This window comes from Bos indicus, chromosome 4 (genome assembly GCF_029378745.1).
Source record: "Bos indicus isolate NIAB-ARS_2022 breed Sahiwal x Tharparkar chromosome 4, NIAB-ARS_B.indTharparkar_mat_pri_1.0, whole genome shotgun sequence".
Classification (NCBI taxonomy): domain Eukaryota; kingdom Metazoa; phylum Chordata; class Mammalia; order Artiodactyla; family Bovidae; genus Bos; species Bos indicus.
Genome location: NC_091763.1, coordinates 91,355,843 through 91,375,082, shown reverse-complemented (window position 1 = coordinate 91,375,082; position 19,240 = coordinate 91,355,843). Strand labels below are relative to the sequence as shown.

General features: G+C 37.9%; 1 protein-coding gene across 2 annotated transcripts in view; it reads left to right on the top strand.

Moving 5' to 3' along the window:
* The window catches only part of GRM8 (glutamate metabotropic receptor 8), an 850,055-nt gene that overhangs the window by 499,530 nt on the left and 331,285 nt on the right, over positions 1-19,240 (top strand). For both annotated transcript variants that reach the window (XM_019959027.2, XM_070788098.1), the window contains exon 7: positions 12,239-12,439. In XM_019959027.2, coding sequence (XP_019814586.1) covers positions 12,239-12,439 — 201 coding nt within the window. The remainder of the gene's footprint in view (positions 1-12,238; positions 12,440-19,240) is intronic.

Sequence of the window (19,240 nt, the reverse complement as noted above, 5' to 3'; positions counted from 1 at the left end):
TGGGCTCGATAAAGGACAGAAATGGTATGGACCTAACAGAAGCAGAAGATATTAAGAAGAGATGGCAAGAATACACAGAAGAACTGTACAAAAAAGATCTTCATGACCCAGATAATCACGATGGTGTGATCACTGACCTAGAGCCAGACATCCTGGAATGTGAAGTCAAGTGGGCCATAGAAAGCATCACTATGAACAAAGCTAGTGGAGGTGATGGAATTCCACTTGAGCTATTCCAAACCCTGAAAGATGATGCTGTGAAAGTGCTTCACTCAATATGCCAGCAAATTTGGAAAACTCAGCAGGGGCTACAGGACTGGAAAAAGTCAGTTTTCATTCCAATCAAAAAGAAAGGCAATGCCAAAGAATGCTCAAACTACTGCACAGTTGCACTCATCTTGCACGCTAGTAAAGTAATGCTCAGAATTCTCCAAGCCAGGCTTCAGCAATATGTGAACTGTGAACTTCCTGATATTCAAGCTGGTTTTAGAAAAGGCAGAGGAACAAGAGATCAAATTGCCAACATCCGTTGGATCATGGAAAAAGCAAGAGAGCTCCAGAAAAACATCTATTTCTGCTTTATTGACTATGCCAAAGCCTTGACTGTGTGGATCACAATAAACTGTGAAAAATTCTGAAAGAGATGGGAATACCAGACCATGTGACCTGCCTCTTGAGAAATTTGTATGCAGGTCAGGAAGCAACAGTTAGAACTGGACATGGAACAACAGACTGGTTCCAAATAGGAAAAGGAGTTCGTCAAGGCTGTATATTGTCACCCTGCTTATTTAACTTCTATGCAGAGTACATCATGAGGAATGCTGGACTGGAAGAAACACAAGCTGGAATCAAGATTGCTGGGAGAAATCAATAACCTCAGATATGCAAATGACACCACCCTTATGGCAGAAAGTGAAGAGGAACTAAAAAGCCTCTTGATGAAAGTGAAAGTGGAGAGTGAAAAAGTTGGCTTAAAGCTCAACATTCCGAAAACGAAGATCATGGCATCTGGTCCCATCACTTCATGGGAAATAGATGGGGAAACAGTGGAAACAGTGTCAGAATTTATTTTTCTGGGCTCCAAAATCACTGCAGATGGTGACTGCAGCCATGATATTAAAAGATGCGTACTCTTTGGAAGGAAAGTTAGGACCAATCTAGACAGCGTATTAAAAAGCAGAGACATTACTTTGCCAACAAAGGTCCATCTAGTCAAGGCTATGGTTTTACCAGTGGTCATGTATGGATGTGAGAGTTGGACTGTGAAGAAAGCTGAGCACCGAAGAATTAATGCTTTTGAACTATGGTGTTTGAGAAGACTCTTGAGAGTCCCTTGGACTGCAAGGAGATCCAACCAGTCCATTCTGAAGATCAGCCCTGGGATTTCTTTGGAAGGACTGATGCTAAAACTGAAACTCCAGGACTTTGGCCACCTCATGCAAAGAGTTGACTCATTGGAAAAGACTGATGCTGGGAGGGATTGGGAGCAGGAGGAGAAGGGGACGACAGAGGATGAGATGGCTGGATGGCATCACTGACTCGATGGACATGAGTCTTAGTGAACTCTGGGAGTTGGTGTTGGACAGGGAGGCCTGATGTGCTATGATTCATGGGGTCGCAAAGAGTCAGACACAACTGAGCGACTGATCTGATCTGGTCTGATTTTCAACACTGCCTTATATATGTTAACTCATTTAAATATGACAGTCCCTATGGGGTGAGATACTATTACTATCCCATTTTACAGATAAGAACACTGAGGCATGAGGTATTTGGGAACTTAAAGTCCCATTGATAATAATTGGTGATGCTGAGATTTGAACCCAGGCAGACTGGCTGCAGAGTGGTAGTTCCTAATCACTTAACTAAATTGCCTTCATTATACTTATTGAATGAGTATATGAACCTATATCCTGGGTTTATATTGTGATTTCGTTTGTGTAATTGGAAAAGTGTTGCACATTATGGAAGATGAACCACGTTATAGCCCCACATAACAAATAATGGTGTCCATTTATTCACTATGTAATATTTCAGATCCTCTACATTATCTCAGTGCTTACAATAGCCATGCACAATAAGTGTACATTCCTATTTTCTGAATAAAGAATAACTCAGAGGCAAAGTCTCAAATTTTCATCTTCTGATCTCAGAGCCCATATTGTTTGAGATTTTTTGTTTTGTAGAAGAGAGAGGACTTAATCTGGGACTTCTTGGATGCATAGAGTTTAAATAAGGAGAGAAGAAAATGTTGAGCATTAAAAGTAAATTGGAATTTAGGAATTATACCATGAAGAATCAGTTAAAAATAAAATGAAAAACTCTACTTGATAAAGTTCAAAACCACAAAATATTGAGGAATTACTTGAAAGGAAATGAGCAAGTAACATATCTGTCTGAGGATTCCAAAAGACTTGGATAAGTAGAAATCCTCTGTCCACAAATGGGAACACTTGAATAGTGCAGCTCTACAGCAAGTCTTCTACAACTAACTTAGAAATTCTAAGAAATTTCTTAGGATGCAATTCTAAGAAAAGATTCAATTACTGAAACTAGTTTAAATAATTCTAAAGTTTATTTGTAAAAATTATCAAGAATTAAAAAAAAATAAAACTACTGATAGAATTTGCATGAACAGATGGTACAATCTATAGAATTACATTTGTAAAAAGCAAGAAAGAGAAGAATAAAGGAGTATTGGTATGTTAAGAGACAAGCATCTTAGACCAGAGTTTCCATATGTATATATCCAAGAATGTATGAGTCTGATATGTGTTAAAAGTGCCTTTATATAAATTAATGGGAAAAAAGAATATTCATTCAATAGGAGAATCGGTTTGCAATTTAGAAAACATAAAATCAGATCCTTACCTTACACCTAATATCACTTTGGATATCAGGAATTAAATGCAGACACCTGAATCCATTAAGTGAACTATATTTCAAGTGGTAGGAAAACCATGCTTTCCTAAAATATGGGGAAATCCTCATTAAAGGTGAAGTGAATAGTGCATATTTTAAAACTATACCAGAATTATCTTAATTTTTAGAAATAAAGAGGGAAAGAAAAATGATGTGAGGCAATAGACCAGTGTGCAAATATTGGTTAATATTGTAGATCAATAAATATTCTCTATTTTCTTCTTTATACTTTCCCCCTCACTTTTCTACAAAGACTGTGATTTACTTTTATAATTAGAAAAAATGTTTAAGGCAAATCTTAAAGTGTGTCATAGGGTCTGCAATGACAAGTATAATATACTTTCGAGTAGAAGATGGGGCATTTCAAATTGAAAACCCTTGAAATCCTGTCCCCTGAAGGGGAAATTATGAAGAGGCAACTCAAATTCTTCAATAGGGGAGCTTTAATGATAAAGTCTACTATTTATCAGCATCTTTACATACTGTTTTTAATCAAAATTTGTCTCTAATGTATATGATCTAACATAATTATGTAGAAAAATGCAGCTGTTTGAATTTTATCAAATGCCTATTCTTTGTTTAGGGACCTCGATATATCTACGAAATAACATTCTCTTCTGAACACCTTCCTTTTAAACTGGTGGTTTTGCCTGAAGATACACTCAATCTTATTTGCCACTTACCTTAGGTTTTTCAGTGTTTTAAAAAAACCCTAGGGCTTTGCATGGAAAATTTAACACCTGAAGGGGACAGCTGGCACCTGCCTGGAGCATTTTCCGTTTCCTGCCAGGCACAAAGGAGAGACGTTATCGTGGGCTGCTATAGCACTCGTCACTGGTTGATTTACAAGTGTCTCCTGATGTGTCCTCAGGCAGCCAAGAGCTTTCAATTCTTGGGACTATATTTAAATTACAGAAGAAGATGGAGAGCAGGTGATTCTCTATAGAGGACCCTTACCTTCTCATTTTTCATGCGCTGTGTAAATAGATAAAGCCAAGCCTCAACTTAGTTGGCTAGTCTAATGCATCTGTTTATAAAGGTCCTTGACAAAGCCTACTATAGAAACTATGAAGCAGGACCTTAGGTGTGCAATTCTCTCTTGACCTTGGTGTTGTTTTCCTAGAGAAATCCTCTAGACAAATAAATACGTGCACAAAAGTACATTCTTACCCTCCAAAGCTAAAAATGTTCATTTATATTTTATAAACATAAAGGTATAGGTCTTATTAACTTTGATTTTCACTACAAATATCCAGTCACCTTGCTTATAAATTTCAGTCATTTATGCTAATTTCGTCTTTGGTATATGGTTGAAATTCACAAACAAATTTTTTTTGTAGTTTAAAAAAATGCTTAAGATGTTATTGAAATATATTTCCCCCACTTAGCATTTCAATATAGAGACTGTGATTTGTTGATATTTGTTAGTGTTTATTAGGATTTCTGTAAAAGTGTATATTATTTTATAATATTCTTTAATCCATGCTCTGCTAATTTCTTTAAAGATTCACACACACACACACAACAGACACACATGAACACACAATCTCTATACTTTACTAGGAGATAAGCCAGTCATAATGGCTGAACATTAAATAGGAATTCAGAGAAGTAAAAATTAAGCCTGAACTGAGAGAATCAAAGAAAACTTCACAAAGGAGGAGGAAGTTAAGCAGTAAATGGCAGAGGTTTGGTGTCAGACCTGACCTGACCACTTACTGTCATAACTTGTATGATCTTGGATAAATTATTCAACTTTTTGAGTCTTAGTTCTTTTATCCTTTTAAAAAAAGGAAGAAGAAGAAAAAAGGAATAATGATAATTTATGATCAAAGAGAGGCTATCTGTGAAGAGTCCTGCCCATTTTAATTGTTGGTGTCCTCATTCTTCCCTTTCACATCTTCATAATTGATTTTCCATAATTGATTCTTTTAACCTTTGGATCAAACTAAAAAGATAAATGAAAATGTTTCTCCTTTGTGAGGAACCAAATTCAATATATAGCTCAAGTCTAAGAATAATGAACATGTAGTGATGCAGTTAATCAGTCTGAGAATTCAAGAAGAAAAATTCAGGCTGGCATTTGGTACTTTTTTTTTTGTTAGTGCAGAATTTCCAGGTCTTGGTTACTGGATATTCCTAACTGTTTTGGAGAATTGAGTTTGTAGTGTCTGTTCCATCACACCCTCATACAATCTTCAAGTGATCTTGGAAAGTGTAAGAAGGAAACAGAAATAAAAGAAGCTGCCCTAGATTCTAGAATTTTAGAACTGAAGGGACCCATATTGATCATCTTGTTCAGTCCTCTAATTTCTACTGAGAAATAAATAAATGTCAGAGGCATCATGACTTGAGCATAAGTCTTTGAATTTGCAAACCATTGGTCTAAAGGCAGCACCTGTATAAGGTATTTTACTCCAAAGTAAGAGTGTTAGTCGCTCAGTCAAGTCCAACTCTTTGTGACCCCATGAACTGTAGCCCACCAGGCTCCTTTGTCTATGGAATTCTCCAGGCAAGAATACTGGAGTGGGTAGTCATTTTCTTCTCTAGGGGATCTTCCCAACCCAGGGATAGATCCCAGGTGTCCTGCGTTGTAGGCAGATTCTCTGTCATCTGAGCCACCAGGGAAGTCCATTTTACTCCAAGGTGGAGTATAAATTATTTCAGTGTTATAATCAACTGTCTCACTGTTATACGATTATTCTAGACATTTGGGCCTGTATTCTTTCAATAATTTGATAAATTTATATAAAGTTTATCTTATATAAATTATATGATAGAGGATATAAAATACTATAGAATTGAAAAATCAGTCTTTTTAACTGCAATAAATGGAACCTTCTTGTTCACCTTGTTGCAGGAAGGGGGACTCCTTCCAGGGCCAGAAACTTGGCTCTTGTCTAACTCTCGGAAATGAATTGTCTGAGGAGACACATGTGCTGACAAAGCAAGAGATTTTATTGGGAAAGGGCACCTGGGTGGAGAGCAGTAGGGTAAGGGAACCCAGGAGAACAGCTCTGCCACGTGGCTTGCAGTCTCATGTTTTATGGAGATGGGATTAGTTTCTGGGTTGTCTTTAGCCAATCATTCTGACTCAGAGTCCTTCCGGTGGTGCACGCCTTGTTCAGCCAAATGGATGCCAGAGAGAAGGATTCTGGGAGGTGGTCGGACATGTGGTGTCTCCTTTTGACCTTTGCCGAACTCTTCTGGTTAGTGGTGGCTTGTTAGTTCCCTGTTCTTCACCAGGACCTCCTGTCATAAAACAACTCTTGCAAATGGTTACTATGGTGCCTGGCCAGGATGGGTGGTTTCAGTCAGTGTGCTTCCCCTAACAATCTGATTTTCCAAATTCTGTTAATGGTGCCATTATGTACTATCTATCCTCAAACCTCCTGAGTTGTTGATTGCCTCCAACTCATACTCCCATATTTTATCAGGTTTCTAAATACTGTGAATTTAATTTCTAAAATATATTTTCTCTCGTTGTTTTCCTTATCCACTGTTTCAACCTATTTCTGCCCTGCCTCCCGTCTTGTATCTCTACCTTTAACTTATATTTGTTTCAATTTATTGGGTTGGCCAAAAAGTTCATTCAGGTTTTCCTTAACTGGAACAGACTTTTTGACCAACCCAGTACTTTACATATCATTCGCAGAAGTAATTTTAAATACCAGTCTTGGTTCTTTGTTTTCAAACAAACAATATTTAGTATTTAAACTAAATATTTAAGATGCCCCTTGACCTGATCTGAGCTGTTAAATTGAAAAAAAAAATTAAATATCACTACTGCAGCCTAAACCTTGGAGATTGAGATGTAGACGCCTGGGATACAGTGAAGAAAGTTACAGGGTGAACATCTAAGTGAAGTCCCGTGGTTTGAATATCTCAGGTTATATTCAAGGACCGGAAAGTGGAGCAGAGAAAGGTAGGGTGGTACCAACAGATGAGGCTGCAGAGATGGAGACCCCATCACAGAGGTCCCTGTGTGCAACTTTCCCAGTTCAGTAAGGTTCAGAAAATTGTCCCAGGTCTTTTGAATTGTGCAACTTGTACCCCAGTCCAGATCTGCCCACCTGGTCTGTCCTGTTCTTCTGGCTACCTCCATCAGTCAGTTTGTCTTTCCACCTTACCACTGGGCCCATGTTTTTGGCCCTCTGCAGTTTGGGAGGTGCACACAATTCTTTTGCATATTTTAGTGCCTGGGAGTTATTTCTGTTTAATTGAACATGCTAATGTTTCTTTCCCATCCTTCCCCTATTGCGTCCTTGAAACAAAATCAGTTTAAATTCAGTATAAAATGACTTATGTTTGCTGATATGCTAGTGATTACTTTTCAGTGTGTGGTGCAGTTCTTGGCATGATTCTGCTGGTTTTAAGAATGACTATGCAGTTACTACATACATGTGCATTGTCAGGAAAGTGGATCAGAGTATGACAGTCCTGTCTCTGGTGTGTCAAGGACTGGGGCAAATAGAGTTCTTATGGAATTCAGAATGACTTGTAAATTTGGTCCTGTATGCATAAATGTGTTTATTTAGAGCAGCTCACATCTTCTCTTCTCTCTTACCAGTTTCCTCACAGCAACTGCAAGAAAATGATTTAATTATTTAAAATACTTGCTGCTTACAGAAGAAAAAGTCAGGGAGGAGCTAAATAAAGAAATAGTTTTTAACCTACACATTTAGAGTGTGGAATTATCTACTACATGCTAAGACTGTAGTAAAAAATTCAACCGGTTGGATGTTTGCTTTCCTGGGAATAAAAGGTCTAATATGATTTACATTTTTTCCATTGAATTGACTGTTTATAAGATCATCACTGCAGTAACATTATGAGTTTTATAACAATTTTAGGAAAAGGAAAATAGCCCCTACGTTCTCAGTTTATGAAACTAAACTATCTCCTGATAAACGAGATAGTCTTGGAAAACCAAGCTCAACAGCCATGTATCAAAGAGTTTAAAATTCATCCCAGGTTCATCTTAGGAAGTCACGTTGAAATGTATACAGCACTTTGCAAACCAGAGCAGTTTTGCCTTTTCACTAAGAAGGACTAAAAGCAAAAGACGCACCTTGGGGTGCAAAGGACCTTCCGTGGTATTGCCCAGACAAATAAGCATTTACTCTGTGTTCCAGGGACATGAGATGCTGTCAGAGTTTTGGATTTCATTAATGAAAACATAAAACAATCTTGCTATAAAATTAATGAGGCTGACTTCATCTCCCACCACACAATCACTTAGCTATATGTTGTTAATTTTAAGCAAAACACTAAAACACATCACAACTTTACAATCAGTGTTTTAAATGGATGACTGACACACAGCCTTTGACAATATTTAGCACTTTATAGCAATACATTAACACCAGCTTTAGAAACTATAGCATACTGAAATTTTACAGCCAATCAAGTTGATGAGTCACTGTCAGCTTACAAAATTCTTCTTTTTGATGATAAGAGAAGCAGATATAGGAAGTGAGGGGCAAACTCTAGCTCCTGTAAAATCTTTACTATCATTACTGCTACTGCTACTGCTAAGTCACTTCAGTCGTGTCCGACTCTGTGCGACCCCAGAGACGGCAGCCCACCATGAACTTGAAATTTTAAGGAATAGAAAAATATCCTGTTGGCCCAAAAATTCATTTGGGTTTGGGTCTAAACAGCATGAAAACAAATCCGATGATTTCTTGTAAAATTTAGAAATGGTAATAGTGGTCAGGTTTTTTAGTTTGTCATCATGCATGTACATTGATTTGTGAAAAATGTCATATAGTATCCATTGATGTGTGTGGCGATAGTCACTAGACAGCCTTATGGACTTTAAAAGAAAAAACGTGAAGTTGGATATATTTAATCTTCCTTCAAACTAATTGAAGTTTATAACTAGTTAAGGAAATAAGTAGTTCGACTAGAGAAAACAGATATCTATGTTTCGAAATTACAGATTATTCATGTCCTCATGTTGGGAGATTCTGATTCATTAAGTTTGAATGGTGCTGTTTAATCTGTGTTTAAAAAAGATAACTAAGATGGGAACAACTGCTCTGGGATGCCTAGTCTTCATTTTCAGTTATTCAGTTCAGTGATGCAAAATAAATGACACAAGATTTCTCAGTATATAGATAGGGACCTATCCTCAATGCAGTTATTTCAGGTTTTTATCACTGTATTTCCTTTGTCATATGCCTCTTTTTTATAAGCAACCATGCTGGTCTGCCCAGGACTGTCCAGGTTTTGGTCCTATGACCTGAGAAACTCCTCAGTCCTGGACAACCAGAGTGATTTGCCACCAGATAAGATCTTTAAAGAAATAACTGAATCTTTTTGGTCGCTGTGACCATTCTTCAATATTTATTTGTGAGTTGTCTATTTTGTGGTTAAAATCATGGGAGAGAAATTTTAGGTAGAAGCTGGAAAGACTGTTTTTACAGGTCACTTGATGACATTCTGGACATAAGCATTGAATACTACCTAGGAGCCTCAATCACTTAGACCTGAGTATAATAAGTGATTGAGGTTTCCTTGGTGATTCAGTGTTAAAGAATCTGCCTGCCAATGCAGGAGACTTGGGTTCAACCCCAAGGTCAGAAAGATCCCATGGAGAAGGAAATTGCAACCCACTCCAGTATTCTTGCCTGGGAAATATCATGGACAGAAAATCCTGGCAGTCCATGAAGTTGAAAAGAGTCAGATATGACTGAGCACACATGCATAATAAGTGAGGCCAGAGGAAAAAATGTTCAATGATTGGATAAATGAAAATGAATAAATTAACTACTACATTTGTCTAGAGAAGAGTCACTGTTTTTATCAGAGTTTGAAAGAAAGAAAGTCGTTCAGTCGTGTCTGACTCTTTGCAACCCCATGGACTATAGCCCACCAGGCTCTTCTGTCCATGGGATTTTCCAGGCAAGAATACTGGAGTGGGTTGACATTTCCTTCTCCAGGAGATCTTCCTGACCCAGAGATTGAACCTGGGTCTCCTGCATTGTAGGCAGATGCTTTACCATCTGAACCACCAGGGAAGTCAGAGTATAGGACCCAAATATAAAATAACTACTTAAATTAACCTCTCTAAATTTAGAGGAAATATGCATTAGTGTGAGGAAAGATAATATTTGTTGAACTTAAAGACTGTTTATTAAAGTTGACTGACTGACATTTATGGGAAAATTTAAAGTGCTTGCTTTTGCTCTATCCTAGTGTTATCAGACAGAGAAGGCACTGGCAACCCACTCCAGTACTCTTGCCTGGAAACTCCCATGGATGGAGGAGCCTGGTAGGCTGCAGTCCGTGGGGTCGCTAAGAGTCAGACATGACTGAGCAACTTACCTTTCACTTTCCACTTACATGCATTGGAGAAGGAAATGGCAACCCACTCCAGTGTTCTTGCCTGGAGAATCCCAGGGACAGGGGAGCCTGATGGGCTGCCATCTATGGGGTCACACAGAGTCGGACATGACTGAAGTGACTTAGCAGCAGCAGCAGCAGTGTTACCAGATGTATAAAGTTTAGGGGAATGTGAAAGTGAGAGGAGATCCTTTTTGCTTTCCTTAATAAGCCCTCAATGTCCTTAAGTCACTTGATGGCATTTTGGACATAAGCAATAAAGATTATTCTAGGATCTAGGAGACAAGACACCACACAGAGATAGAAAGACCTGTTTTTTTTTTTCCTTGTGTGTTCAATATTCTTGCCATCTACCCCATTTTTCTGGTAACTGAGAGAATATTGGTGTCAATTTGGAGAAGTGGGAATGGTTCCCGTATCTGCTCTGTGTGTCTAAGTGAATTTCACATCCATAATCTTGGTTTCCTCATCTTTAGAATGAAAAGGTTGGATTATAACTAAATTATATTTCATCTAACTTAAACATCAAATTTATCTTCCATTTTTAACTCTGTATTTATATCACACGTTAAATGATAAACATGAAATTAAAGGTATAATTTACAAGGCCAATTCTCAATCCTCAGTATACCTAAAACAATTATTCTGAATGACTTCACTTTAAGAGCTCTGCATCGTTTATATAATGTACAGCAAGAAGACTATAGTTAACAACACAATATAATATACTTGAAAGTTCTTATAGATCTTAAAAGTTCTCACCACAAGGAGTCAAAAGGGAACTCTGTGAGTGATGCAAATGGTAACTAACCTTATGGTGGTAATCATTTCACAGTATGCATGTATATTAAATCATCACATATGTTTCTTAAACTTCTATGGTGTTATATGTGAATTATATACCAATAAGCTGGAAAAAATAATAAAAACATAAAATTGAGTTTTTATTTGAGAAGAAATTAAGAAGAAAACAAATTGAATGATTCTTCTAAAGATAAACTATTGGTTGCTGAGTTGTGTCCAACTCTGCAATCTCATGAACTGTAGCCAGCCAGGCTTCACTACCCGTGAAATTCTCCAGGCAAGAATACAAGAGTGGGTTGCCATTTCCTTCTCTGGGGGATCTTCCTGACCCAGGGATCAAACCTGGGTCTCCTGCATTGCAGGAGGATTCTTCACCATCTGAGCCACCAGGGAAGCCCTAGAGTTAAGCAGTGCACTTAAGGAAATATTGTCATTTAATATTTACAAAAAGAGCTCCCAAACAGCACTTTCTAAACAAGGACAGACCTGGGGTTATGGGGGAGATCTTATTTGAGCCACTTATTAGATAATGCTCTGGGAGCTGAGGTGAATGAAAAGAACAACAGTCTACACATTTTACTTAAAAGATCGAATCACTACCAAAATGCTAGGTAATTACTAACATGTACAGTATAATAGAACTCAATAAGGTGGAAATGAAGATAATGAAACTATATGTCTTTTATTTACTTTATATCTTTTTGTTGCTAATGGAATAGTTTCTGTTCTTTCCCAATAAAAATTCAATACCCAGTTTAAAAACCTAAGAGTAAAATCAAATAGCTTTATCTCATTAGGTGTGCCTCAAATGGTGAAAATCTTAGCCCTCATTCCATCTTTTAGTGAAATCTAACCCCAGTTGATGGAGAAGGCAATGGCACCCCACTCCAGTATTCTTGCCTGGAAACTCCCATGGATGGAGGAGCCTGGTGGGCTGCAGTCCATGAGGTCGGACACAACTGAGCGATTTCACTTTCACTTTTCACTTGCATGCATTGGAGAAGGAAATGGCAACCCACTCCAGTGTTCTTGCCTGGAGAATCCCCGGGATGGGGGAGACTGGTGGGCTGCCGTCTCTGGGGTTGCACAGAGTTGGACACGACTGAAGCGACTTAGCAGCAGCAGCAGCAACCCCAGTTGATGGATTTCCATTCTCTTACAGGGCTGGAGCGAATTGCACGGGATTCATCTTATGAACAGGAGGGAAAGGTCCAATTTGTAATTGATGCTGTGTATTCCATGGCTTATGCCCTGCACAATATGCACAAAGATGTCTGCCCTGGATACATTGGCATTTGCCCACGAATGAGTACCATTGATGGGAAAGAACTACTCGGTTATATTCGGGCTGTAAATTTTAATGGTAAGTCACAACTTTTTTTGTATCTAAACACTTGAGAAGTGACAGGGTGTGGCTATTCTCCCTATATATAGAATATACTCCAGCAGAGTGGGAAGCGTAGGATAAGAAGCAGTTCCCCTTTTAATCAGAAGTGTGAGTTTTTCCACCTGCTTTTAAATCTCAAACACATTTTTGTATGTGTGTGCTACCATTTATCTGTTCCTGAAAGAAGTAGAAGTTAAAAATAAGCTGCTATCAATCAAAAATCACTCTTTCAGAAACAACTTAGGAGGCTCATTTGGAACCACTGACAACAGATTAGATTTCTCTGAAAATGTTTTGTTCATGCCATTATTAGAGAAGGCATTGTTCACATTTTGTTTTGAAACTGATTTTCAGCATTTTAAACAGTAAGATGACTTGAGGAAGAGGGAGTGATTTAGAGCTGCTGTATATTTACATTCTTTTAAAAGCTCTGTGTTAAGGTTCCACCGCTTCTTTTTCTTTGTATTTCTTTCAACAACTGGGTCAATTTGAAGCAATGAGCTGTATCGTGTAAGGTAGAACTACATACAATGAAGTAGAGCTGAGATTTGCCTATTGCCGCAGCAGAAATGCTGCTTCTCCGAGTGACACAAGAAATTAGTACAGAATATGCTGGGTTCATAGTACTTGGCTGAGAATAGCCAAACTGCCTGTCTCGAGTGATGAAACTATTGAATTCTGCTGTTCTTTCATGAAAGTTGTAATGGTTGCTGCTCATGACTTTGACCATTGTTTTCAAATGAAATGATAGAATGCTCTGAGCTGTCTAATTCTTTCTGTGTGGCTGTAATCCACACAATGGACATGCCTCCGAGGCACGCACAGTGCTGCACTGTCCATCATAATACACTCCAGTGACCTCAGCTGCCAGCCTTCCTCAAAAAAGCACAAGGTCAACTTCAATTTAGAATTCAAGTGGAAACTTCTTTTGCTCTGTTCAGGCAATGGGAGACACAATTTGGTTTACATTCAATCCAAAGGACCCTCTTTTTTTCAACAGAATTTTGGTGAAACATTACATAATGCTGTTCCTTTTGTTGAGAATATAAATAGTAAGGGGAATTTGAAAATAATTTTCTTACAGTGATTAAATGGAGCGCAAGAGGAGTGTTACAATGCAAGGTTATTTACCCTAATGTGAGGCTGGGGAACACTTTGTTTATCTAAACTGTTAAACAGTGGAAAGAGGAATGCAAATGGATATATTTTTTCATAAACTAAAGCTCATTTCCAGAAGAGAGGCAGATCTTTTAAAGAAATATTGGATTAAAGCACTTCAAAGGTGAATTACCAATTTCTTTCTTAACCATAGATAAAAACCTAACCCTTACTTGATGACTTTAATTATCATACCATACTGTAATATAATGATGCCATTAAAGACTACTAAAAAAGTCATAATGTCTAATGATTATTAACACAATTTGCCTCTAGACACCAATGATTTCTGAGTTCTGTCTACTTTTTACAGTTTTTTTTCCCCTTTACATTTTCAGAGTACTGTTGCTGTGATTGTTTTGGGGGCTGATCCCTTCCATAATTTGCTTCTTTCAATCTACCATGAATACAAAGGACTTCCCTGGTGGCTCAGACGGTAAAGCGTCTGTCTACAATGTGGGAGACCTGGGTTCGATCCCTGGGTCAGGAAGATCCCCTGGAGAAGGAAATGGCACCCCACTCCAGTACTATTGCCTGGAAAATCCCATGGATGGAGGAGCCTGGTAGGCTACAGTCCATTGCGTCGCAAAGAGTCAGACATGACTGAGCGACTTCACTCACTCACTCACTCATGAACACAAAAACACATAAAATTTCATCAATGTATTTATTGAGTCCATAGAATGTGTTAAACATTATGATAGGTGCTAAAGATACATTACTGGTAAAAACAGTTCAAACAGACCTAAGTTTCTTGGGGAATTTAGATATCAATCAAAAAAGCACACAAAGGTGTAATTATGTAATCTGCAATGAGTATTGAAAGAGAAGGTATGTTGGACTTAAAGTTTATAACAGGGGAATATGTCTATATTCTAGGTAGTTAGAGACAGCTGGAATCAGGATGAAAGTGAGAGATAAGGGTAAAACAGACAGGACTAGGGAGATCATGAGGTCTTATAGGTCATTCCTACAGTTTGTTCTTCATCTTGAAAGCAATAGGAACCCACTGAAGCATAATAGAACTGTGTCTGATACAAGAGTAAATGTACCCCAGATGAGGATCATGTAAAATACAAGGATTTCACTGTATGAACTTAAAAGATCTCTTTGAGCTCCTTGGAGATTTATTTTGCTAATGGCTTAAAATTTGGCTGTGTTCCAATCAGATCAGATCAGATCAGTCACTCAGTCGTGTCTGACTCTTTGCAACCCCATGAATCGCAGCACACCAGGCCTCCCTGTCCATCACCAACTCCCAGAGTTCACTGAGACTCACGTCCATCGAGTCAGTGATGCCATCCAGCCATCTCATCCTCTGTCGTCCCCTTCTCCTCTTGCCCCCAATCCCTCCCAGCATCAGAGTCTTTTCCAATGAGTCAACTCTTCGCATGAGGTGGCCAAAGTCCTGGAGTTTCAGCTTTAGCATCATTCCTTCCAAAGAAATCCCAGGGCTGATCTCCTTCAAAATGGACTGGTTGGATCTCCTTGCAGTCCAAGGGACTCTCAAGAGTCTTCTCCAACACCACAGTTCAAAAGCATCAATTCTTTGGCACTCAGCCTTCTTCACAGTCCAACTCTCATATCCATACATGACCACAGGAAAAACCATAGCCTTGACTAGACGAACCTTTGTTGGCAAAGTAATGTCTCTGCTTTTGAATACGCTGTCTAGGTTGGTCATAACTTTCCTTCCAAGGAGTAAGCGTCTTTTAATTTCCTGGCTGCAGTCACCATCTGCAGTGATTTTGGAGCCCAGAAAAATAAAGTCTGACACTGTTTCTACTGTTTCCCCATCTATTTCCCATAAAGTGATGGGACCGGATGCCATGATCTTCCTTTTCTGAATGTTGAGCTTTAAGCCAACTTTTTCACTCTCCACTTTCACTTTGATCACTTTCACTTTTGAGTTCCTCTTCCTTTTCTGCCATAAGGGTGGTATCATCTGCATATCTGAGGTTATTGATATTTCTCCGGGCAATCTTGATTCCAGCTTGTGTTTCTTCCTGTCCAGCGTTTCTCATGATGTACTCTGCATAGAAGTTAAATAAGCAGGGTGACAATATACAGCCTTGACGAACTCCTTTTCCTATTTGGAACCAGTCTGTTGGTCCATGACCAGTTCTAACTGTTGCTTCCTGACCTGCACACAGATTTCTCAAGAGGCAGATCAGGTAGTCTGATATTCCCATGTCTTTAAGAATTTTCCACAGTTTATTGTGATCCACACAGTCAAAGGCTTTGGCATAGTCAATAAAGCAGAAATAGATGGTTTTCTGGAGCTCTCTTGCTTTTTAGATGATCCAGCAGATGTTGGCAATTTCATCTCTGGTTCTTCTGCCTTTTCTAAAACCAGCTTGAACATCAGGAAGTTCACGGTTCACATATTGCTGAAGCCTGGCTTGAAGAATTTTGAGCATTATTTTACTAGCGTATGAGATGAGTGCAATTGTGCGGTAGTTTGAGCATTCCTTGGTAATGCCTTTCTTTGGGACTGGAATGAAAACTGACCTTTTCCAGTCCTGTGGCCACTGCTGAGTTTTCTAAATTTGCTGGTATATTGAGTGCAGCACTTTCACAGCATCATCTTTCAGGATTTGGAATAGTTCAACTGGAATTCTATCACCTCCACTAACTTTGTTCGTAGTGATGCTTTCTAAGGCCCACTTGACTTCACATTTCAGGATGTCTGGCTCTAGGTCAATGATCACACCATCGTGATTATCTGGGTCGTGAAGATCTTTTTTGTACAGTTCTTCTGGGTATTCTTGCCATCTCTTTTTAATATCTTCTGCTTCTGTTAGGTCCATAGCATTTCTGTCCTTTATCAAGCCCATCTTTACTGTAATAATAATAAGGTAAGAGACCTGAGTATACGCAGATTATCATGGGATATCTAATTTGATTTTCAGTAATTTTCAGGATGTTTATCAATTTTTTATTTTATTATTGGCTTACTGTTAGCATTCATTCATTATGAATACCTTGCCAGTTTCTGATAAAAAGACACGTAGGGCTGTTCAAGTAGAAGTACATCATCAAGACAATTGAAAGGAGGAGAAACAAATTTAGTAAAGAACTGTGTCTGGTACAATAGTAAGAAGGAAGGACTAGGTTAAGTACTGAGCTTCCTAAGCAGTCAAAATGTTAAAGGGACATTTGATGGAATACATAAGCTTCATTACATGATAGAAGCAAGTTTATCTATTTTTTAGGAGAGAATGAATTCTCTTAGAAATTATTTCTAAAAGAAAAGTATCATATAAGACTTTGACAGCCTAATAAGCAGTGTTATTTAATAAAATTTTACTTGGGATGCTGGAGGGAAACAAAGGCCTGCCTTTTAGGATTCCTTTTATTGCTACCAGTTGAACAAAATGCTATTTCTATAAATTTTTTAAATTTAAAAATTTATCAAAAGAAAGACGTAAAATAAAGAAAAGTTCAGATTTTTTCAGGTACTTAAGCAACAATGTCAATTTCTTCCTCTGGTCTGGTCTATAGGCAGTAAAATATTAATACTGTACATCTTGTATAGAATCAAAGATTTTTCTGTTGCCATGAGAACCTTATTCATTATAAAGAAAAAGCGTTGGATAGAATTCCAGAAATGTCTCCTTACTTCTCTATAGCTGAGCAGGACAGAGTCGGCATACTAATCAGGGCTCTTTGACTGTAGGTAACAGAAACCAACTTAAGCTTGCTTAATCTGAAAGGATGGATTTATGAGGATGTGTCAGGAAACTCCCTGGCAGAGTATAGAAAGGCCTAAGAACATAACTGGTTATAAGTACTAAAACCTTTCAGAAATCCAAACATCTTTCTGTCTGCTCTGTTTTGTTCTTCCTATATGGGTTTTCTCTACTTCTAGGTTCTTAGGGTAGGTAGCACAACTTTTAGAATTTGGTTGCTGTTTGGAACATGTGCTAAGATGAACATATATGTGTTTTAAGTCTCAATTCTAACTTCTTGGAAACTTGAATCTCATTAGCTAAACTTAAGTTTGATGTCAGACCTATTCCAAATTATTCATGGCAAGGAGCAGATAGTACAAACTTAGCTGTCGTGAGGCACTCCTAGTGGGTGAAAAGGATATTTAGGAAGTTTCTATCAGTGACTTAGGGGGAAAGTTTAAATAAAGTGAGCAGAGAGATGAAAACCTAAGGAAGGGGTGATGCTGGGGTCTCTGAATCTCTTTGCTTCTCTAGGTGGGTGAGTTTTTGTTAAGGTAGAGGAGACACAATTAAGAATCACATACAATCGGTGGGAATCTGAGAGAGGAATCAATTTTGGAATTATTGAATGAATGCAAGCCTTCATGTTGTGATTGAATTCTCTGAATGAAGTACCTTCCTTAAGCTCACAGGGAGGTTGTGGTCTAACCATGTAAATGCTCATTATTCTAAGAAGCATATGTAAACATTTGCCTGATTACAGAGACTGGTATAGAGATGGAGTTTATCAGAACTTTCTTTTCTTTAGAAACTTTATTATTTTATGGACTTACTGAAAGTTTTCCAAATATGCAATTCTGAGAGTCTCTGAACATTATAGACTGGATTTAAAGCAAATTTCCTTGTGTATAGTACCTTTAAGTTATCTAAAATAAATAAATACTGCTTAATACTAGGAGATGTATTGTAAGCACACTAATAGGTCAAATAAGACAATGAACAATATCTCATAAGATCTATAAAAAGCCGTTTGCTTAAAATATAAACATTTCTAAGTACAAAAACAAACTAGAAATGGAATAAATGTTTAACAGTATAAGCACATCTTTCTTGGCCTATAAATAATTATATATTTATTTATAGTTATTCTTGTTGCAGAGACAAATTAGTCCTATTAACACTGTTATTAATAGTCTATCAATTTTAGCCATTGAGATAAAACAAGGGACAAAAATAACAGAGATTACTACTAAAAAGGAAAAAGTAGAATTATGATTACTTCAAATGACTTGATATCCAGACAATAAATTGAGAAATATATTAGAATACTTTAAGATGATCAAATATAAAATTAATATTAAACATTAAAAACTTTGCTACATGCTAGTAAGAAGCCATTAACTCATATGGGAAATGAGACTCTGTTTTCTTTGCAAAATATTCATAGACAATATCTTGGAATAAATGGAACCAAAAAATATGAAAGATCTATATGAAGACAACTTTATTGAGGGACATCCACATCCACATCCCTTGTCTGTAACAGAAAAACAAATTGTAGGAAAAAATGTTATTATTTTATGAGTAAATCTATATTCAGGCTTAGTGTCAGTTCAGTTCAGTTCAGTCGCTCAGTCGTGTCCGACTCTTTGCAACCCCATGAATTGCAGCACACCAGGCCTCCCTGTCTATCACCAACTCCAGGAATTCACTCAAACTCACGTCCATCGATTCGGTGATGCCGTCCAGCTGTCTCATCCTCTGTTGTCCCCTTCTCCTCCTGCCCCCAATCCCTCCCAGCATCAGGGTCTTTTCCAATGTGTCAACTCTTCGCATGAAGTGGCCAAAGTACTGGAGTTTCAGCTTTAGCTTCATTTCTCCCAAAGAACACCCAGGACTGATGTCCTTTAGAATGGACTGGTTGGATCTCCTTGCAGTCCACGGG